At 39.6% G+C, this 24666-nt stretch overlaps 1 protein-coding gene across 1 annotated transcript; it reads right to left on the bottom strand.

Annotated features, from left to right (window-relative positions):
• Positions 1–24666, bottom strand: MS3_00001871 (uncharacterized protein). Its single transcript, XM_051209377.1, has 8 exons — positions 24128–24666; positions 19002–19147; positions 10176–10475; positions 8941–9105; positions 6928–7126; positions 6532–6684; positions 5089–5373; positions 1–4947 (listed from the first exon to the last, which is right to left on the bottom strand). Exons 1-8 carry the CDS (start codon positions 24330–24332, stop codon positions 4799–4801), a joined length of 1602 nt encoding a protein of 533 aa, XP_051074831.1. The 5' UTR covers positions 24333–24666; the 3' UTR covers positions 1–4798.

The following is a 24666-nucleotide window of genomic DNA, read 5'->3' as shown; positions in this document are numbered from 1 at the left end:
CTTTTGTAACCTCAAGTGGTGTCCGTCAAGGCTGTCCACTTTCCCCATTTTTGTTTAACTTCATCATAGACCGACTGATGGAAATAACATTCTCGTCGACTGAATTCTCGGGTATTGATCTCCATCCAGGAGGTCCACTTATTGACTTAGAATACGCAGATGACATAGTCCTGTTTGGTGAAGACGCTGACAAAATGCTGAGTCTTTTGGTAGCACTAAGCAACAATGCCAGAATGTTTAGAATGCGCTTCTCTCCCTCTAAATGCAAGTTGTTGCTTCAGGACTGGTCTGCGTCAACACCTGAACTAAGGATAGGGAGTGAAGCAGTCGAACGCGTTGACAACTTCACTTATCTTGGAAGTCTGATCAGCCATAATGGGTTGGTGTCTGACGAAATCTCAGCACGGATTCGAAAAGCTCGTTTGGCTTTTGCCAACTTACGTCACCTTTGGCGAAGGCGAGATATCCGTCTATCAATAAAAGGACGAGTATAGTGCGCGGCAGTTCGTTCTGTTTTACTTTACGGCAGCGAAACATGGCCATTAAGAGTAGAAGACACTCGTAAGCTATTAGTATTTGACCACAGATGCCTTAGAAATATTGCTGGCATCTGCTGGGATCACCGGGTAAGTAATAGTGAGGTTAGACGCAGGGTATCAGGGAATGATGGTAAATCAGTTGATGAGGTTGTGAGTCTTCATCGACTAAGATGGTTGGGCCACGTGTTACGTATGCCTGAACACCGACTACCACGACGCGCAATGCTGACTAGTGTTCGGAATGATTGGAAGAAAGTAAGAGGCGGCCAAACCAAAACGTGGCATTAGTGCTTGAATTCACTAACTTCTGGTCTGAGCCATGTTAGTAGATGCAGACTACTTACTTGGTTGGGGTTCGCGTGACTCGTTACTAATGGTTGGAGACTCTTGGTGATATGGCTCAGAATCGATCACAATGGCGTAGGTGTATACACTCCCTGTCTTCCCTTAAACTAAGAGATTAAAATCGCTTCATATCTTTCTTCCTACGAACTAATTCTTTCTTCCTGTACTATATCCTTATATACAATCTTTCTTTTATATATTACCACCATTGACTTAACTACTCCTATGAATCCGGTGTTCATCTTGCTGTGTTAATGCGGTATGGCAACTTGGACCGATGCATATATGTGCCTGGTCCTACGTTGTAGCTGACTAGTCCTAAAAGACAATCGTAAAGTATTGATAAATCTACTGTATAGAATTTTCGCGACAACGAAATTTGTACTATTCAATTATTTAATACTAGTAATTGCACTGAATTTCCAGGTGCTATAATTTTTCTAGGGGACCACTTCGGTTACCAAAATATGGTTCATACGCCGTCTGTTTCTCCACGATACAAGAGTTCATTAATTTGGCTTTTCCAACTCCCCTATCTAAACCCTCCGTACCTATCAGTCCGCTTTAAACAAAGGACGCTCGCTTTTCGTCCTTTCAACTTCGTTAAGAACACTCCTGCGAGAAGGCGGAGGGTGACTATGAACACGTGGTTAAATGAGAGCAGCTTCAGTGGAAGTAATACGGTGCCTCTGTAGTTTCCACACTTTCTCAGATCTTTTTGCGGTATTGTGATGATGAATCTTACTTCCCAGTCTGTCGGCACTTGTTCTTTCTCCCAAATGTTTCTGGATAGAACGTGAAGCATGTTTGCAGTTACTTCTGTGCGTAATCAGTGTTTCGGCTAGAATGCTGTTAGCTTCTGCTGCTTTCCCATTCTTGATTTGTCTGATGACCAGGCATCCTGATTTCTTCGATCGTTGGTGGAGCGACATCTATAGGAAGGTTTGTAGGTGCTGCTTGATTATCCGGTGGATTCAATGGAGCTGGCCTATTCAAGAGTTCTTCAAAGTGTCCTACCCTCTGTTCTGGAATCTCAGTGACTGTCTTGTCTTCCTCGTCCTTGACCGCTCTCTCTGGTTTACTACATTTCCCTGACAGTTTCTCTGTTGTCATATGGTTTTCTGATGTTTCCTTCTCTTGCAGCTCTTTCCCCTCCTGTTTCTAGGTCTTCCATGTATTTCTGCTTGTCAGCTCTACTAGTCCTCTCCACTTGCTCGTTTGCTTCAGAGTATTCAACTTGTGTCTTGACTTTCTCTGTTCTTGTTCGGCTGTTGTTAATTGCTGTCTTCTTGTTCTTCATTTCTTGAATCACGGCCAGGGTTTCGACTGAGACACATTCTTTACCATGCTTGTTGCGGCTCAGAACCATCTGGCATGTTGAAGTTCGTGCGTCTTTGATCCTTTTCTAGTTGTTCTCCATGGTAGTTCACTCTTATTTGAGTAGATCTTGTAAAACATGGAATAAATACATGTGGTAAGTTTTCGAAAAAATCGTCTTCTCTGGACACTAGATAATAATAAGCTTTTTTAGATATATAAAAGCTAAATATATGATCGGACAGACAATTCAAGGCTACACACACCTAGAGATTCGACGGCTGTAACTAAATAAGATGGGCCAAAGCGACCATCACTTTTAAGAATTAATGTTATTTCGTTTTGTAATTCCACAATACCCTAGTTGTTTCCACACAAAGCAACTAATGCACATTCGAATGGGCTACATACAGAAATCTGTTGCTAAACCAACACTTACAGGATACATTTGGACAGCACGTATTTACTAAATCATCTATCAAATGTGGCGAAGCTAAACAACAACTACTGTCGTTTAAATCAAGGTTCTAAAAATAGGTAGTTGTTTTCTAACAACTGATGTCAAAGCTATTTAGTGCCTTTTGGTTTGAAAAAGGCATTTGTACCAATAAGATCTTTAGCTAAAATTGGGATTTTAATTGGAAATTTAATTAAGCAGTACGTCAGAGTTCGTTAACTGCCCCCAAATGCCTTGTTACGACCGAGAGTGGGAAGAGTCCACTCTCCCTCTCCACATGGCCACGCGTGTACAGCCACTGCCACGGAAGTCCTACTCACTTCCTTCTCTCGGTGGGGGTGTTTACAAAATTGAGAGGACAAAAAGAGAGTGTCCGGCGCTTTAACCGGGTTGGTGAACACGGAGGATCCACCTAGGGGAGCTGGAAAACCCTGATTCCAAACCCATGATGCACATGGGCTCCAGGATCCTGAAGGGACAAAAGGCGTATGAACCTATTTTTGGTCACCAGGTACCATGAAACTGCACCTCCTAACGTTGTTCTACTACCGTGTGGATTAGACCTCTAATTCAGATGCTCGGGGACTGCCCCCCTAAAATAACAACCTGCTTCGGTTTGAGCACCTGGGCAGTATCACAGAGCTCACACAAAACAATGATAACTGCTACTGGCCTCATTGTTATTGTGTAGCGCATATTTGGTACTCCTTCGTACCAATGTTGTGTTTAAATAAATAAATAAAACTTATCTCAGAGGAAACGACTTACTAGTTATTACACAATCAGTCTAAACTGGCAATCAAGTAAACTATCTTTCTACTCATCAGTTTTTTCGTTCTGCAATAAATTGTACTTCAAGCTGTTATTAAATTTCTTATAGGTACACTTAAGGTTTACATCTTAAAATACTAAACAATGCAGTTTCTTATTCTATTGTTAAAATAGACAATTCATCACGCCTTATTCCTCACAATAAACAATGTGAAATGTATAAACATGGCGAATTTATTTACAAAACCCGTGTTAAGCAGTCATATTGCTTCCCAATTACTTGACTTAATCCGACTACTATGGATCATTCTAGTCTATAAACACTCGTTAGTGGACAGCTGTAAACCTATTGGAATACTACTTAGCTATAGAAAAACTACACATTAATCGACTGGATCCTATTATACAGCGTCCACAGAAATATGTATGGAATGGGCACTCACGCATTAACCAATAGGTAAAAAGAAATTGCAGGTCACGGGATGATATTTGGTTCACTCGAAAACAATAATCCTACAAAGATAACATCGACAGAGCTAACTTAGTAGCCAATTATAGTATACGGTAAATAATTTGAAATTGCCCGATTGAACGGCGGAGTCCAATTTTAGGAATCAAGTTATTTTGAATGTTCTTGCGGTTGAGCTCCCCACTCAAATATGCTTTCTAAGAAACATCCTATTATTGTATAAAAACTTACGAAAATTTATCATTTCGGGTAACTACAAATAGTACATTTTATCACCAACAGTTACTTATTATTTCCATCCATTTTTTTTTATGAAAACCACTATAGACAGCTCTAACCAAGTTTTTCGGTGGTTAGTTATCTGAAAACTCAATTGACTAGAAATATACAGGTGACATAATGTAGCTGAAAATCACTGTTTGAGAGAATCTCCCAAATATCCCAGTTGAAAATGCCTGAGTTTCACTTCGCACCACCCAAAATAAATGACTATCATAAACTGAAACTATAGGATCATTATTTGCTGAAGTATCCAGATAGACCAACTAAATGTAGCGCAGAACAACTCTGTTGAGCTATCCACTCATGAGTTTTTCAGTGTTCAGTTGCCCAAGTCAAGATGAGCAATAATGAATTACGTTTTCGACAACACCGATGGAAGGAGGAAGTTGTTATTTAGAATTACTTTTTATAAGTTCTCATCATCCGAATATAAAGTACTAAAAGTGGAGAACAAAACACAAATGGCATACAAAATATCTATTAATATAAAGGAGACAAATATCTTGGAGTAGATCAGACTGGAAATAAAATATAGGCAAAAATAAACGGTAAAAAGGTATAAATGCAGATATATAGAATTATTAGATTTTACCTTCCCTTTGATGTGAGTTTAGTTATTTAACCCAATTTTTCGGGGTACCGTGATACAAATGTAGGAACAGAAAATTTCCGTAAACATCCTTTATAGTTCATATATCTTATTTTACCAAAAATAGGTCGTTCAGGCCAGCCTTGATCATGAACACCACATATTGCCCACATAATACCTACGTGGGAAGAGAAAAGTCTATATTATTTTTCCTTTTTGTAATGTTCAGGAGTAGTTTCTTACAGTAGACAAGTGACTAAACCATGTAAGTAAACGTAAAAATGGACTAGGAATTCATAATTATATATATGAAACTAACCAACGTATCCATTTGGGTCTGTCCCATCTAAACTGTAACGATCGTTTAAGTATATTGCTATTTGAATAGCCGATTCTGGACCCTCTGCGCACCACTCAAGTATCTTTTTGGCCCAGTACTGGCGCAGAAACCAATGCATCTTGCCCTTGAGCACTAATTGACGTTGTGCTGCATTCCATAGATCGTCATTAGTTTGGGCAGTTTCCATCTGAGTTTTACTGTACGCTGGATCTCGTTTATCTGTTGAGTGTGTCATAAGTGATTCACGTGCCCAGTCAAGTGCACCTACGTAATAATCAGGAAAAACAACTTGTTAAAATTATTCAAATATCTGATAACGGAATACAATGACGTTTAAAATTTTAACCGTTTTTAACACTTCATATTTTATGTTCAATGACTATTAGAAATAAACGTCTAAAAGTCAGTGACCAATATTTACATCCTTAGAAAATTATTTTCCTAAAACATTTGACTATTTTTCCCTAATTAAAAATCATTTCAAATGTGATTCGCTTTATGCTGATTCACACACATTATCTGCTAACATAATTATGATGTTTGTTCATAACATCAACATTATAGGCGGTCTGCTTGAGCATCTGGGCTACCTGTTCCTGCCATCTAGATATTTCAACAAGTTATCTATTTTTGTTTGTTTTAATATATCATTATGTCTATTAATCGCATAACCTATCCTGGTGCATTTCTGAAACGTGTACAACCTTTCGTTGTCAAAGTTACGAAAAGCTCAATAAGAGACAATGTCGTTGCTGGCAATATACAACGAAAAGAATGTACATTATTCAGATGTTCATTTACTGGACTGCTAACATCTAACTGGCGATCACTCAATATTTATCGTCAGGATCGACCAAGAAGAAAGAAACGGAAACTTGTTGAAATACTTTGTACTGAGAATTCTATATTGTACCAAAAATATAATATTGAATAAAGCTAATAATAATAATAATATTCATGAACAGAAAATTCATCAAAGACTTTCCACAAGCTGATCACTATTCAATGGACCGGTGGTTGACAGTTTCTAACTCTTAGGTAATATTTTTATATTTCAACAGTTGAATTCATGAGCCGATCTGAGCTGGATCACCATTGAAAACCAGGAGGCACTTTATAATTTACACACGATTGTTGATAATGTTTAAAAAAAGTAGTCTTTGTGCAAGTAGTACACGGTCGTTGTTCATTTAGTGATAGACAATGTACAAATTTGCATAAATTTATTTCCACTCAAATTACACGATATCTTTGTTATTATTTATGGTAAAGTTGAATTTAGTGAAAATTTTGTAAACTGAACGATTCATTACGTCACTAATTACTCCTTCTACTAACTTTCTTGATAACGTTTTGCTACTTTGTCGTTAATTATATCAAGTGTCGATATACATATATATAATTACACAAAAAATAACATACCTTTAATCGAATCATAGGAATGTGTATGGAAACAAAAATTTTCGGCCAACTCTCTTCTGTTAAAGCATTCTTCAATGAAGATATCGGCCGATCGTCCAAAGTGCTTTTGAACAGCAACTACTTCAAGAACAGCACGCTGAGGAGCGATTTGACCTTAAAATAAAACCAACAGTATACTACTCTGACGCAACAGGCTGTTGTGTTAAATTACCATAATTCAAAGTATCTACAGTAGACGAAAGCCGAAATACACTAAGTAGTGAGAAATGTCCACAGCTTAGACAAAGTGAAAATAAAAAAGCATTCGGATGAAAATTGTACAGGAAAAGCTTTTGGTTGAATTTCATGCACATTTTCCAATATAAATGGACAGTATGATTAATTAAGCTCACTAACCAAAATGTAACCAAGGTGACAATCCGCTAAGAGCTGGATGAGCAGGGTCATTTCTATGAGGATCGAATTTTTTTAAACGTTTGCCGATAAATTCATATAGAACTTCTAAACCAGCTCGAGTTCCAGGTACAGCCCAGTCCACAGGTTTCACACTTTTGTCACCAACATAATTAGATAAAATTAACTCCCAATTAACAGGCTAAAAAAGTTCAAGTGGAAAAACAGTTACTAGACATTAACCCAGTGAAATTGTAGAAACCAACAGTGGTACTTATTGTTAATTTGGAAATTAGTTAGAATTTAATCAGCTATAGATAAGCTTTTTAAACAAGTCCCTAGGCCATTGAGCACAGAGTCTTGGTGTGGCCAAAGTCACAGACAAGCTATTAGGCTTGTAAGACTTCATCTTTTTCTAGAAACAAATTAATACAATTGGTGAAAAAAAACCGAAATCGAAACAATCTATTAAAAGGAAAAAAGGAGGCAACAAAAATGACACATACTGAGCAGTGACTAGAGGACACAACAAATAAGTCAATGAAGCTTGGTCGCGTTTAGAAAAAATGTACAAGCTTGATTGGTGAATGGAAAAAAACAGTCGCACCAAGGTCAGATGAGGTTAAAGTAGTTGGTGTTCAATAATGTCATTGATGGGTTTATTTATCGATTACACCTAATATGTTACCAAGTCTTCAGATATCCAAAGCGTGAGCCATGTTGGTTTGTCACACAGGTTAGGTGAATAACTATATTCAATTCTTGTACGTGAATTTCAAAGGTATTATATCAGTCAATACAACATAAGATCAGGCACACATATGCATCAGTCCAAGTTACCATACCTCATTAGCACAAGAAGATGAACACCAAATTCATAGAAGCAGTCACTTCAATGGTAGCAATATACAAAAAACGATTGCACATAACGATATGATACAGGGAGAAGAAATTTGTTCGTAGAAACAAAGGTAGTTTTAATCTCACAGTTTAAGGGAAAATAAAGAGTATATACACCTACGTCACTATGTCACCCAGAGTCTCCAATAATTGGTTACGACAGTTGAGCGGACCCTAACCAAGTAGTCTGCATATACCAACATGGTTCAGATCAGACGTTAGTGACATTGTGGACTGACGACACGTTTTAGTTTGGTCACCCCTAATTTCCTTCCATCCGTCCCCAACACTAATCAACATTGCACGCCGTGGTAATCGGTGGTTGGACATGAATAATACATGGCCCAACCATCTCAGTCGATGTAGATTCACTATCTCGACAACTGATTTACCATCATTCCCTAATACCCTACGTCTAACCTCACTATTACTTACCCAGTGATGCCAGCAATATTTCTAAGACATCTGTGATTAAATATTAGTAACTTACAAGTATCTTCTACCTTTAGTAACCACGTTTTGCAGCTATAAGGTAAAACAGAACGAAAAAGGTATGATATATTCATTGCACATATTTTAGACTGACTTCTTTGTCTCTTTTTCCGCTTTTTGGATATCAGCTGCTTACTTTTCAAGCATCACTGTGAGGGACGAAAATTACTAGAGGAGAGAGAAATGCCATTTTAGGATAGACCTTCCTAACTTAATTTCGTTTAAGAGAAGGTAGTTTCTGGAGATGCTGATCATCCTATAGGAATACCTCAATGTCAATACAATCCAGTACAGTCGGCAGTCTGGCGTCATCCTCATGACTGGAATTTATTGCCTTTAGCTTTACTGTTTTGTAACTGATCTGCTTGGCGTTAGGGAACCTTTAAGAACAATTTCCATAGGACAGGCAAGACCGATCATCGCACTGAAAAAAAATTGGCCACAGATGAAAATTCAAAAACAAAACTGGTGAGAAAACCTTAGAAGTAATTGTCTTCAGTGGCATCTAAAAATAAAGAAAGAGTCTACTGAAAGTACAGAAAAACAAAGTCTTATTACGAGAACTGAAAGTAGTGTAATGGGCAGATAATTTAATAAATTGAAATAAAGTTAAAGCAAGCATACCGGAGGAAGGACAGTAGTTTCACTTGAACAAGTATGTTTAATAATAGGTGGGAAATCTGTTAGAAACTTCGGAGATTGTTCAAATAGTTTTGATCTGATAGTTCGAGCAGAATACTCTCGTTTTTCTGATCCACACCAAACTGGAACAATATTATGGGCATCAACCTGGTTAAAAATAATTAACAATTAATCTATAAGCCAGGACTCTGAAGCTAGTGAAATACATATGTTTAGCAGAAAGTCGGATGCTACCATTTTTTATAAACGATATTTTAGAAAAAGCTCAGCTAATACTACGTATACAGTCATATTAAACAAAAGGCGATAGAGTAACAATCGTAAAAACCTACTACGTTGCATAGGAAAGGAAATTCGTAGCTAAATTTTCACTTATCGAATCAACGCCAAACGCCTGTAATGAAACTTTTATTATATACACCCTGTGAATAATGGAACTTTCATCACCTCAAAAACAAAAGGATAAAACAGTAAAACCAATAAACAAAATATTTGTAACTCGTTACATCACGTTTCCTATTCAATAAATAATACTGTTTTACTACACGAGGCATACTATATGAGTCAGTACGTTTAAAGCATCAGACTTTTCTGTATCTTGATAAGTGCCATCTGTAACTTGATAAACGTGATTACGCTGTCGTCTATAAACCCTTCAACACCACGGTACGCAAAGATGGAAAGATTTCACTCTAACTCAAAATGTTCTCACAAAACCACATGTTTATAACCTCTATAAGAATAGTCCTATTGACCTTCTTCACGTAAGGGTACGATTACAAAAAGTGAAAAGGCAGATGTCTAGCGTTTAGACCTAAATTGGTAGTTATAAACAATCCATTGGGGAACCGAACAACATTGAAAAAATATTAGTGAACATGGGCTCCAGGATCTTAAAGTAACAAGTGACATATGAACTGATTTTAATCATACGCTACCACAAGACTGCATTTCTTGACATTGCTCTAGTACTTTGTGGATTAGACCCTTAGATCGAAGGTTAGGGAAGTGATACTTCATGGAAAAACCCACCTATATCGGTTCGAGCGTCTAGGAAGTACTCCATTCAAAAATATATGATCAGTTGGTTTCTTTGAGGATGTAATAAACACCTGATTACCATTTGTTAGGAAGCAACAATGAAATAACTACATAAATTTAAAACCAAAATTCCTATATAAATTAAAAAAACAACTTTTATACAACAGAAGTCTTACTTCACAAAAAGGGATATTATTAGGTAGTTCATCAATAATTTTTTTTATCCATGAACGAGGTGCTCTTAAAGGACAGAAGTCTGTGACCAAACATCCAACATTCAATAGCTTTGCCAAACCAACAACTGATTTTGCAACATACGTTTCATAAAGAAAGTTTTTTTCTACTTGATCAGTTTGATTAAATCGAGCATTTTCATCGGACCATCTGTGCTTGCATCCAGAAGATACATCTTCAGGTCTATCAATTTGATTGGAGGTAATCAACAAATGGAATGGGATATTCAATGAACGACATTCCTATGAAGGAGAAACCAACAGAGTCTTCATAGATATAACGTAATAAATTTATTTCACTCTTAACGAAAATCTGAATGAATGCACAAACATGGAAGTCAAAACTAGACTATATCTTTATGATGTGTTGCACTGCGAGTTAACACTTTTTAAAACAAGAATAGTTTAACATTAAGATATTGGGTATAATAATAATGAGCCAATATTTTTAGACTGCTTAGTTATAAAAAATGTAATACAACTCTGGATCTAACAATTTGCCGTAGACCAAAACATCTACATTGGGATATACATCTTAAATCCACACATCCTATCAATATTAAGCGTTGTATTTCTCTCAGTATGTTCATTGAAAATACTGAACTTGTCATACCAGAAGATAAAAAGAACTTGAAATAATACGCATTTTTCAGTTTAATGATTTTCTTGTAAATATCACCTAAAATATCATAAATTGCTCTGCCTCAAGCCTTTCTAAAGCTACTGACAATCCCAAACCCGGATAAAGGAGGAGGGTTGAACATGGGGGTTAGCAACCGCATTCAGTGAAAAAATACCTTGATATACACTTAAAGAAAGAATTCACTCAAAACACTTATGCTATCCTGAGAGCTGAAGGGGTTTCACATATAAAGGTTATGACGCTTTAAAGTGAAAGCCAAGATTCTTTAGAAACCACGAGGCCGATATATCTACTGGCAACCAGAGCAAATATTAGTATAGGCACATGAAATGTCCGCGTTATGTGGGAGACCGGGAAGAAACTTTCAAATAGCAGCAGAAATGAAAAGATACAACCTTGCTTTGTTTGGAATAAGTGAAATCCATTAGACCCAAGGTGGACATAAAAGACTAGCTTCAGGAATAAGTGTTGTTGTACTCTGATCATGAAGAAAATTCGTCACACAAACAAGGAGTTGCGCTGATACTGCGAAAAGCACTTATAGGATGAGAATTTCATGGCTCCAGGATCATCAAAGCATCCTTCAAAACAAGGAAGGAAGGGACTACAATAAACACCACTCAGTGCTATGTGCTCACCGATGATGGCAGCAAAGATGATGAAAATTATATTTAAGAGACTGCAGTTCATCGTGGAGAACTGTCCGGAAAAAGACCTGACCATCTCGATGGGAGACCTAAACGCCGAGGTTGGTATGGACAGGATCTGGTAGGAGGTTGTGGTCTTGAGTGTTGTTAGAGTTATGGGGGCGGTTATCACTTCCCGGTTGCCCACACCGTGGAAGGGTTGTTCTGGAGGTACCTGAAAAGGAAATTGGATTAGAGGTGGTCTTAGTGACCTGAGAGCGTGACCGCAGTGCCCGAGGGACAACTGCTTGACGTTGGTCACACACGACCTTTTTATGGGTAATTTTTGTGTTAGCTCCGTACTTGTTGAGACCTTACCGCCGGAGACGGATATCCGTGAGATAAGTCGAGGTGTGCATTTTGGGGGTCGACCTTTTCTAACCCCACCCCTCCTTGTGGGAAGGCAGCATCGCTGTCATGCTGGTTATCTGAAGAAAATACCTTACTGCTGTCACACCTCTGTACAGTCAGCAGTACGACTTCGCCTTCGGACCTTGGGTTTGTTGCTTTTAGTTTTACCGCTCTTCAACCGACCTGCCTGATATGGTAGGACCTTGAGGAACGGTTGTTCCAGCCAGTATACCTCGGTTGCTTCATCACGACAGGCAAGCCCGACCACCACGTCAAGGCAGCAACAACGGTCGGGTAGGATAAAGGAACGAGAATGGTGAGACTCCAAAATCTATGTGCTTTTAACATGGTTATAACGGGTACTATTTTCTCCCACAAACGCATGTTTCATCGGAACACATCTCGTAGAATCAGATCGATTACATTTGCATCAAAATAAACTCAGAAGGTTGATGGAAAACGCAAGAACAAGAAGGGCCAATATAGTTTCAGACAACCGGATAAGCAACACAATTAAACTTTAATACAGCTTTTCTTCGAGATGCTAACAAACTCAGCAACTCAAAGATAGACCTCAGCAACAAGACCCAAGCCTTACAAGATCTATTGGAAGGAGGAACCACGATAGAGAACTGGAAAGAGACTAGAGAAGTAATAACTTCAATAAGCTAGAAAAGGCTGGGGAGCAAGAAACACCAGGATGGGTCGCTATTGATATCCTGTCCAAGACTAAAGATAGGAAAAATGAGAAGACAGTAGCCAAGAGCCGAAAAAGAGCAGCGAAATCCAGAGTATATAGGAGCAAAAAACGAGTGGCGAAGAGCATTAAAGCTGACAGGCGGAAATATGTAGAATATCCAGCAATGACAGCAGATAAAGCTTCAAGAGAAGGAAATATGGGGGAACTATATGAAACAACCAAGAAATCAGAAGGGAAATATCGTAAACCAGAGCGACCAGCCAAGAACAAAGAAGGCAGATCAATTACTGAGGCCCAAGGACGGCAGAACAAGTGGGTAGAACACTTTGAAGAGCTCTTAAATAAACCAGTGCTACTGAATCCACCCGACACCGAAGTCGTATACACAGACCTCTCCACAGATGAGACTCGGACGACAGGAAAAACTAACAAGGCCATCAAACAAATCAAGAGTGCCACAGAAGAGGGACCAAATAGCATACGACCAGAAACATTAGATCAAGATATAGAGGTAGTTCTTACGATGTTTCATGAGAGCACGAAACCCGGGTTCAGGGTTTCCTGTTGACTACCTCTAACCACGATCTTATCTCAGTATAGTGCACGCAGTGTCGAGTCATCTCGACTGGTGGCCACATTGTAACTTGGTCGATAGGATTCCATCTGCACTAAGAAGGACTTGACACACATGACACTGATCATCACCCAGTGATCAATCAATTGTGAACTTTATGGAATCTTCTTCGGCACTATAAAGTACCTGAGAAAATTGTCATCATTATACGGAACTCCTGCTAGAAACTGAACTGCGAAGTTGTGGATGAGGAGTAGCCCGTAGATGCGTTCCAAGTGAAGACTAATATCAGATAGGGTTTCCTACCCTTACCTTTCCTCTTCCTTCTGGTTGTTGACTGGACTATGGAGACTTCCACGTCTCAGTGAACTAGGTGATTGGGACTTCATAGATGACCTAGCCTTTCTATCCCACACACAGTAACAAATGCAAATGAAGAACGCCAGTATACCAGCGGCTTTCACAACAGCAGGCCTGAATATTCACGTAGAAAAAGATAAGATCCTGAAATGCAATACAGTGAGCACCAGCCCAATTACATATGATGGCGAAGCTCTGGAAGAGATGGAAGCCTTTACATCCCTGAGAAGCATCACTGATAAACAAAGAGGACCTGATGCATATATGAAGGTATGGGTCGGTAAACCAAGGAGAAGCATCCTTATAGCTGAAGAATATCTGGAACCCAAAACAACTGTCACATAACGCCAACGTTAAAACAGTTCTGTTGTACGGCAATGAAACATGGAAAACTATCACTACTATCATTAAAAAACTGCAGGTGGTTATAAACAGCTGTCTACGCAAAATACTGCAGATCCATTGAGCAGAACCATCATCGTCACAGGGAAGAAACCAGTTTTCGTATGAAGAAATCAGCAAGAGACGCTGGAGCTGGATTGGACATATTACAGAAACCATCAAACTGGATCACAAAGCAAGCCCTGACTCGCAATACTCAGGGAGAAAGGAGTCAGACCAAGGAACGTATTGTGCCAAGAATTGGGGGCGGATATCAAAAGAACGGATAGAACTTAGCAACAATTAGAAACGAAAGTTCAGGACAGAATTAGTTGGAGATTTCTGGTTGACGACCCGTGCTCCATGAAGGGGTAACAGGTTTAAATAAGTAAGCTACCGTAGTTTTACGTTCTAGTTAAAGTACACCAAAAGCATAAAGGCTGTCAAAAAATAAAAAAAGAATCAAAGCATTCTAAGAAACAGCAAACACATTTTGAAAAGGTTTTAGTCGGAATATAAGAAGAATCCCGTTCATATTAGCATAGGATTGAATCTACATACATTAATGTTTCGATTTGATGGGGATTTTTAAATAGATTAGATTGTGTCGATTGTGATGCTACTGTCCTGGGGAAATACTAACACGTCTCAAGAAACATCTGCGCTGCACAAAAAAGCCTCCGAAAACTATGGGTCAAATCAGTAATATTAATACGTGCTATATATAACAACCATTTAGTCGATATCCAATATTTCCAAAAAATTCAAAAAGGTTTACCCAACTATGAAGAAACGCGAGTAACTGAAGTACTTGAAATATTGCTGAACTTTGCTGCGCTCAAATGAAAGGAAGGATAAGTTATTCGACCGACCCTTTTCCAAACATTCAAAACAACTTGCTCAAAGTTCACAATACAAACAAACTACTTGCTTATATCACAGTTATCACATCATACCTACCCACATACATATACGAATACAAAAGAACAAGTTTCACTTAAAACCACCTTTGATCTAAAAGACATGATATTAACAGAAACAGACTTAATTGTATGTACTAAATTTGAATCGGCCCTGGTACGGCCGAGAGTGGGGAGAGTCCGCTCTCCCTCTCCAAATGCTCTCAAATGGCCACGCGTATATAGCCTCTGTCAGGCAAGTCCTACTCACTGCCTTCTCGTGGCGGCGGTGTTGTTTACGAAAATGAGAGGACGAAAAGCGAATGTCTGGCGCTTTAACCGGGCCAGTGGACACGGTGAATTCACCTAGGGGAGTTTGAAAACACTGATTCCAAACCAATGGTGCACATGGGCTCCAGTATCCTGAAAGAACAAATGGCGTACGAACCAATTGTTGGTGACCGGCTACCATGAGACTGCATTTCCTTACGATGCTCTGCTGCCTTGTGGGTCGGACCTTCAGGTCGCAGGCTCGGGGAGTGGCCCCCTAAGAACTGTCTCGACATTTGTATTGAAAATCCTGACCTTGGTGTTGGTTGACAGTTGCTTTGAGTTCCAGATGTTCTTCAGTTGTAAATATGCTGCTCTTGCTTTGCCGATCCGCGCCTCCACATCTGCATCAGACACACCGTGTTCATCAATGTTGCTGCCCAGATATGTAAACGTTTTTACATCCTCCAAATCTTCTCCGGTAGGTGTGATTCGATTGGTGCGTGTTGTGTTGTATCGGAGAATCTTGCTTTCCCTTTGTGTATGTTGAGACCTATTGCTGCTGAGAGTGCTGCTACACTGGTGGTCTTCTCCTGCATTTGTTGTTGCGTGTGTGATAGAAGGGCCAGATCATCTGCGAAGTCTAGATCATCCAACTGCATCCTAGATGTCCATTGTATCCCGCGTTTTCCTTTAGATGTTGACGTCTTCATGATCCAGTCGATCACCAGGAGAAAGAGAAAGGGTGAGAGTAAGCAACCTTGCCTACAAATATATTGCGATTACTTTATTACTATACTGTAAACAATTTTCGTCGTGAACCAACATCGGATAGAAAACCAAAAAAAAGCGAAATTAGGAAGTACTGGGTAGTCATTTTGTACCAAAAGTATACAATTTTAATTCAGCCGATTGCGTGAAATATCATGTACTAGTTTGAATTTCTTCAGTAATGGCCATATATACATATAAGCCAACCTCTCAATACTTGAGTGGTGTGAAAATTTACTGGCAGCAAAATCCGATTCCAAGACTCCACGTGGATCTGTTGAGTAGTGAGGACAAGATTGCTAGCTAATTTAGGCGGTAGGCAAATATCGGACTAATCCACCACTCTTATTCTGTACGTGAATCAGGGTTCGCCCTTCGAGGCCGTAAAAGTTGTGAAAGGCTGCCCTATGTGGATGCTTGAGTCTGGATTGCATGAGTCTCGTTTTGTGTAGTCGTGTATGTAGGTATGTGCAAAGGATAAGTGCCAGGTTCACAAACAGGACGTAAGCTGAAAAAATGTCTGCCATATGTCTAATAAAATCAGAGGTCTAATTCATCATGTCAAGGGCATAATAAGAAGATATGGTAGCAATTACTAAAGAGATGACCATCAACCCTTCCTCAGATAGTGCTTATGTTCATGTATATGTCATGAAGTGCATGGACGATAGTTTTTGTACAAGTGGTATACAAGCAATGAGTAAGACAATCAGTCGAACCAAACACGTTCAAAGGTAACGGTAAGTATCTACCCTCCGATGTGGGTGGATATACCTATATGTATTTTATGGGATACATGAGTGAAAACGTGTGTGTAACCGGTATGCATGTAACGTATATTAGCTCACAGGGTAAGTATACCTGTGTATGCCAAGGGATGCATAGGTAAAACTCATGTGTTAACGGCATGCATGTAGACCATACCTGCCCCTTGGCGCGGCGCCCGCGCTTCAAGACCCAGGGGTTTCAACAATCTCCCCACAAATTCACGCCCACACGGTGCGTTCGTAAGCCTCGGAAAGTGGATTTTATAATCCAGACAAGTCTATGGACTTTGCAGAGTGAGACTATACTACCTTCAAATGGCTGGAATACCACACTAAATCGACATTTAATGGTCTACGCTTTTCAACTGCAAGTCAATTAGTGACAATGCAATTATCACCTGTTGTTACCAATAACGATGCACTTTACTGCGGCTTAATTGAGTTGACCTGTTACAACCTCCCCCTCAAATTTTAATATATTTATCTTCAAGTAAGCCAACAGTGAGCACACAAGTAGCAAGTAATCAAAAGGTTCTTATGGTGTGGTCGATACCAAGACACATTATATCATAAACTGAAGTATGAATATGTTAAAGTCTTACTTTTTCGGGTTAGTTACTTTTATTGCTTAGTATCCTATGGATACTACTCCACCCGATTGATCCCCAAGTCAGAAAACGACTTGGACAGGAACGTAACTTTGCCCCCAAAAAACAGAAATTTAGCCAATTTCTTACAGTAAGGAAAATGTAAGTATAGCTACAAGTTTTATGCAGAAAGATTCCAAAGTTTTCTACATTTATATACGAGCCCTTACTAGCTAAAAAAATGAGCTCATCAGTGTGCTATAATGTGATTCCGTATGGAACGTGCTTTCATCTACATTGTCCTGCTAGCAGAATGATTGGTTTCAGAGCTAAAAATCCGCACCATAATAAAGAACACTGGGTCGCACTAACAAAGAGATTTTCAGAGATACAAAACGTTTACGACTCAATAATTACAAGGCAATAGTTGGAAAGCAAAGATTTTTTGCAGTAATACATCAAGAAAGTATATATCTAAAATTACTATGAAGAAAACACTCATCCTTAGCTTTCAAATTAATGTAGCTCATTTAGGTTCATGAACTTCGATTTGATCCAAACTACGTGTAAGACGACTAGTGGTATAGCCCAACTACCCAAACCGAGACAGGCGGAGTAGGGTTCCAACCTGAGAAGGACTAGTTGGAAACCAGATGAATTAGCCACTATGCCATTCCAAATAATCAATATATAACAACTGCGTACAATGTTGATTTAAATTTACTAATAAAATCAGGATGCTTTTGTTAACCTGTTAATAAATCTCATATATCTAGAATTATACGGAAAAGGCTTCAGATCCCTTAACGTTCTACTGCCTTGTGGATTAGAACTCTGATTCAGATGCTCGGTGTGTCCCCCTAAAATAACAACCTGCTTCGGTTTGGGCAACCAGGCGGTATTCCAGCCCTCATACAAATCGAATGACGAAGTGCGGCGCATATATAACTGGTGTCACCTTGTACCAACGTTTATGTGTTAAAATAGATAAGTAAATAATATGTTCTACAGGGAAGCTAACATGGTAGCTTTATTGAATGCAATCTTGAAGGTATTTTTAAATTTGCAACAATTGTGAATTTTTTTAATTTGTTCATATATCTAAGAATTGGTTAGAAATTTCCTGTAAAGCTCTTTCGAGTTTCGTTTATTACGCGCTTTCTTTAAATTTATTGTTACTTAATTGTGCCTGAAATTAGTTCTTTCAACAAACCATCGTGTTTGATCTTCTGGTACCAAGTCTCCTAAATAAAAAAATGATATATTTGTAATATCCCAATGATATATATTATTTTTATTTATAACTATCAACCCAATGCTCAATTTATTCGAAATTATCAAATCAAACCTTGGTAATGATACCTACAAGTCTCCTAATATATTCGGGGCTAAGCAACGTAATTCACTAAGGAAAATATTCGAAATTAGTTGGGAATCGCTTCAGTAAGGAACTAGATTGAGTTTATAGAAGCTTTCTAGTTAAATACTACTATTCTCGTGACATTTGTCAACCAGTTTCACAGCAGTCATTTAGTAGCAACATAATATTGATGACAGGATCATATTAAAAATAATCAATATTTTGTACATGAGAAAACCCAGTCACTTAGATGATATCAGATGACAGATGTTTAGGTAAGAAAGAACGACCATTGGTAAATCAAAGCATCTCTTATTACAAGTTTACTTCTGAGTCCATAATAATCAAGTAGAATGCCAAATCTACACTATACGTACGTATCCAAAACAAATATTTTTATATGAATACAAATGAACTTACTTGTTCTACTTCAGTCAGTCCACCAATCATAAATGCAAACTGTCTCAAAGTATCAGCTTGGTAAGCAGGAACCAAACAAAAACATACTTGCAATGGGACTTTGAATTTAATTGCCAGACGTTGTGCATAAATAAAAGCCCAGTTATCTAAATTATCCGATAAAATAAAAATATTTGGTTGCAGGTAACAGGAACAAGTATGCCGTATAAACTGCATAACACATTTTAAGACCCATTTCAACAACTGATTAAATCACTCATCTGGATGGCGTACTATAGGCAACACGATGACAAGCACACTAAAGATGGATGAATTACGGTGCAGCTAAACTAAAATTTAATAACATGTATCACGAAAACGATGGAAACAACTTAGACTGACTAATCAAATTTGTATTTACCAATCTTCCGATAATCTAGTGGCGAACATGATACTAACACATGATTTGGTTATGTAGAATTAACAGGCACTTTACGGCACTTGAGATTTTCTAACATGATAAACATACTGAATACCGATTAAATTTAGAATACTCATCACACGATGAGACTAGTCAAGAGATGACCTGACAATTAAAGGTCTGGGACAACTCAGATATTACACTAAATGGTAGCGGCTATTTTGCATAAACGTGGTGAGATTCGTATCATCTACTTATACTACCTCTGGTAGTCAACATTTTAAGGTACCTGTACGCTGCCCGACCGTTGTTGCTACCTTGACGTGGTGGTCGGGCTTGCCTGTCGTGATGAAGCAACCGAGGTATACTGGCTGGAACAACCGTTCCTCAAGGTCCTACCATGTCAGACAGGTCGGTTGAAGAGCGGTAAGACTAAAAGCAACAAACCCAAGGTCCGAAGGCGAAGTCGTACTGCTGACTGTACAGAGGTGTGACAGCAGTAAGGTGTTTCCTTCAGATAACCAGCATGACAACGATGCTGCCTTCCCACAAGGAGGGGTGGGGTTAGAAAAGGTCGACCCCCAAAATGCACACCTCGACTTACCTCACGGATTTCCGTCTCCGGCGGTAAGGCCCTTTGAAGAACGGAGCTAACACGTCAAAAACCTCCCACGAAAAGGCCGTGCGCGACCGGCCTCAAGCAGTTGCCCTTGGGCACTGCGGTCACGCTCTCAGGTCACTGAGACCGCCTCTAATCCAATTTCCTTTTCAGACACCTCCAGAACAACCCTTCCACGGTGTGGGCAACCGGGAAGTGATAACCGCCCTCATACCTCTAACAGCACTCGAGACCACTGTATTCATAATCAACCTTCCTCTTCAATTCCTATTATTCCTCCTACATCGACTTTCCACTCTAAACTTCCTCTTTCGGCTTCCTCCTCAAGTGTCACCATAGCCAACGATTCTAGTGCTCAAAACCCTGTCCCAGGTCTACTGAAACCTCGCTCTAAACTACACATTGGAGCCTTCAACGTACGCACCCTATGTCAAATCGGTCAACAGGCTTCCTTGGCTAAAACCCTAGAGTCTCTTTCCATTGATGTATGCTGTGTCTCCGAAACACGCATACAGGATTCCAGTGTGGTCATTCACTTGACCTCACCTCGGCAAAACGGAGAGCCAACGAGATAAACCCTCCGTGTATCTGGTGACCCGATGGCCAGTTCTCGTGGACTGGCAGGTGTAGGCATAGCACTAAGCATGAGGGCGGAACAAGCACTGCTAGAGTGGATCCCCGTCAACAGTCGTCTATGTGCTGTTCGGTTAAACGGCTCCGTAAGAACTCGGAAGGATAGGGATACACGTCGTTGCCTTTTCGTCGTTTCTGCCTACGCTCCCACCGACTGCAGCTCAGATGATGTGAAAGATGAATTTTACAGAAAGCTTTCTGAACTTCTTCAGAAAGCTAAACGCTCAGACATAGTACTCATAGGGGGTGACTTCAATGCTCAGATAGGTAGCTTAAACCAAACAGAAAGGCATTTAGGTGGGTATTTTAGTATTCCGGCACAGCGAACAGATAATGGTGATCGTCTGCTGCAACTGTGCTCAGACAATCGTTTATTTTTAGCAAACACAAATTTTAAGCATAAGGAAAGACATCGTCTAACATGGCAACCCCCTACACCAAACTAACGATGGACTCAAATAGACCATATTGCCATCAGTCATCGTTGGAGAGGGTCGATAGAAGATTGTCGCTCATTCTGGAGTACCTGCTTGGACTCCGACCATGCCCTAATACGGGCACGCATCTACTTGCGCCTCACTGGACGCAAAAAAGCCACAGTAAAAAGACCCATTAGAACCGAACTGAGTAGCGAGGAAACCAAAAGTAGGTTCCAGGAACAACTGAGGTCACGATTAGGTAGTTCTGAAGACGAGGTTGACCCAGTTGTTGCTTGGAAAGCCATACAAACAGCTGTGGAAACAGCAGTGACATCTATCAGTGATTTAAACCACAGGGTTACAAAGAACCAGTGGATTTCTTCAAAGTCTATCACACTGATGGATTCTCGCAATCTCGTCGCATCAGGTTCCGAACATGATGAAGAGCGACAACAAATCAGATCTAGGTTAAGAAAAAGTCTAAGAAACGACCGTGAGCAGTGGTGGGCAATGAAAGCAAAAGAGATGGAAAAGGCGGCGACTATAGGGAACACAAGACAGCTTTACAGACTAATAAAAGAAACTGGAATTAATAAGTCAAGTGTAAGTGAGATTATATCAGAAAAAGACGATACTCTCATCTGCTCCCAGTCCAGACGTTTAGAACGATGGGCGGAACATTTCAGAGAACAGTTCAACTGGCCTTCAGCTACTCTACAACTACCCTCCATTCCCAGACAGTGTGAATGGAACATTGAAGTAGGTCCCCCAACTCTTGCTGAAGTTCAAAAGGCTATAGTTAATCTGAAACGAGGAAGGGCAGCTGGTCCAGATGGACTGGCTCCAGAGGTCTTTAAGGATGGTGGTCCAATTTTAGCGATTAGGTTGACTAATATTTAAGCTAGGATCTGGGAGTTAGACGTTATCCCATCTGACTGGTCACAATCACTTATCGTCCCAATATATAAGAAAGGGTCAAAATCATCCTGTGACAACCACAGAGGGATTAGTTTAACTAATATAGTATCTAAAATACTAGCCTCGATAATTATCAGACGCCTTACTAAGACTCGTGAACTGCAAACACGAGAGACTCAAGCTGGCTTCAGACCTGGTCGTGGCTGCATCGACCACATAATCACCATTCGTCAGATTCTAGAACACAGGCATACTTATCGGCGTCCGACAATGGTGGTCTTTCTCGACTTAAAGGCAGCATTTGACTCGGTAGATCGCGAGATTCTGTGGCAGTGTCTGTCATTGAAAGGCGTACCACAGAAGTACATAAATCTTGTGAAGGCTCTTTACTCGAACACTACTAGTCGAGTCAGAGCTTATGGCGAACTGTCATCTACTTTTGTAACCTCAAGTGGTGCCCGTCAAGGCTGTCCACTTTCCCCATTTTTGTTTAACTTCATCATAGACCGACTGATGGAAATAACATTCTCGTCGACTGAATTCTCGGGTATTGATCTCCATCCAGGAGGTCCACTTATTGACTTAGAATACGCAGATGACATAGTCCTGTTTGGTGAAGACGCTGACAAAATGCTGAGTCTTTTGGTAGCACTAAGCAACAATGCCAGAATGTTTAGAATGCGCTTCTCTCCCTCTAAATGCAAGTTGTTGCTTCAGGACTGGTCTGCGTCAACACCTGAACTAAGGATAGGGAGTGAAGCAGTCGAACGCGTTGACAACTTCACTTATCTTGGAAGTCTGATCAGCCATAATGGGTTGGTGTCTGACGAAATCTCAGCACGGATTCGAAAAGCTCGTTTGGCTTTTGCCAACTTACGTCACCTTTGGCGAAGGCGAGATATCCGTCTATCAATAAAAGGACGAGTATAGTGCGCGGCAGTTCGTTCTGTTTTACTTTACGGCAGCGAAACATGGCCATTAAGAGTAGAAGACACTCGTAAGCTATTAGTATTTGACCACAGATGCCTTAGAAATATTGCTGGCATCTGCTGGGATCACCGGGTAAGTAATAGTGAGGTTAGACGCAGGGTATCAGGGAATGATGGTAAATCAGTTGATGAGGTTGTGAGTCTTCATCGACTGAGATGGTTGGGCCACGTGTTACGTATGCCTGAACACCGACTACCACGACGCGCAATGCTGACTAGTGTTCGGAATGATTGGAAGAAAGTAAGAGGCGGCCAAACCAAAACGTGGCATTAGTGCTTGAATTCACTAACTTCTGGTCTGAGCCATGTTAGTAGATGCAGACTACTTACTTGGTTGGGGTTCGCGTGACTCGTTACTAATGGTTGGAGACTCTTGGTGACATGGCTCAGAATCGATCACAATGGCGTCGGTGTATACACTCCCTGTCTTCCCTTAAACTAAGAGATTAAAATCACTTCATATCTTTCTTTCTACGAACTAATTCTTTCTTCTTGTACTATATCTCTATATGCAATCTTTCTCTTATATATTACCACCTTTGACCTAACCACTGCTGTGAATCCGGTGTTCATCTTATTGTGCTGATGCGGTATGGCAACCTGGACCGATGCACATATGTGCCTGGTCCTACGTTGTAGCTGACTGACCTGTACGCTGTTGTAATGAATAATTATAGGGGAAAACTACCAATAGTTGAGTGCAATGACTAGGTTTGAACACATGTCACAACACTATAGGGCTTAAATATACGCATGGATAGCGAAGTTCGAGAAACATTAGTGAGAACTGAGTGCATAAACAAATCCATCTCAACTAAATAGAACGAAAGAAAAATAAATACCCAGCTTGTAGTTGCTTCGGTTTGGGCACCCGAGCAGTATCACAGCCCTCACAAATATCAAATGAGATTTGTGTGGCGCATATGTATTTGGTGCCTCCTTGTACCAATATCTATGTGTTAAAATAAATAAAAAAATTTAGTTGGAATTGATCTTGAATTAGATTGTCAGTAAATCAGGACATAACCCTATATGGCTTTGGCAATCGCATATCAACTTAAGTAAGTCTGAACTGAGCAACAAATATGATTTCCTCACTAATTATTAACACTAAAAAGCCAAAAAAATATAACCTTAGATTGTATTACCCTGAACTCGTTGATCACGTGACATCCAGTAAAGTACTCCGCCCTGTCCCAATGCATCATCTTTTTCTGGGAAAGTGCCTGGCCCAGACAAATGCCTTACTCTTGATTTGTGAAACTTGAAATTTTCAGCAGAACTGGCAGTAGAAAGACGTTTATTATGCACATCCTCAAGCCACTCATGTACTGTTTTAGTCGGTATAGCCATTTTGTTTGACTTCCTATAAAATAAATGAATAATTATTCATTTCTTAAGAAATCCAACAGGAGAATAACTTATGTTTAAACCATAGTTAGTAAACTATAGCTATATATAGCTATAGTTTACTATAGTATACTAGCTACTTTCCTTTGTAGACTAGATATGTTCGACCTATGCAGACTGATTTATGTCTTACAATTACGTTAGGCTATAAAAAGTTTTCCTTGTTCTTATAAGAAAACGTGAGGACTCCAACTGGAGTTGTTATTGGTTGAAGTCAGTCACGAGACTTCCAAGGCCAAACTAGGCATTTCAAGGGCAGTATGCCATACTATTTGAA

The sequence above is a fragment of the Schistosoma haematobium genome, chromosome 1 (genome assembly GCF_000699445.3).
Source record: "Schistosoma haematobium chromosome 1, whole genome shotgun sequence".
Lineage (NCBI taxonomy): Eukaryota > Metazoa > Platyhelminthes > Trematoda > Strigeidida > Schistosomatidae > Schistosoma > Schistosoma haematobium.
The sequence above is the reverse complement of the archived record's forward strand: the minus strand, read 5'-3'. Positions and strand labels throughout refer to the sequence as shown.

Coding starts and splice junctions, on each gene's coding strand:
- MS3_00001871 (XM_051209377.1), bottom strand. CDS start 24,332: ATGGCTATACCGACTAAAACAGTACATGAGTGGCTTGAGGATGTGCAT. Junction 7,127..8,940: donor AAACTACTGTCCTTCCTCCG/GTATGCTTGCTT, acceptor GAACTTTTTTAG/CCTGTTAATTGGGAGTTAAT. Junction 5,374..6,531: donor TTCCTATGATTCGATTAAAG/GTATGTTATTTT, acceptor ATTATTACGTAG/GTGCACTTGACTGGGCACGT.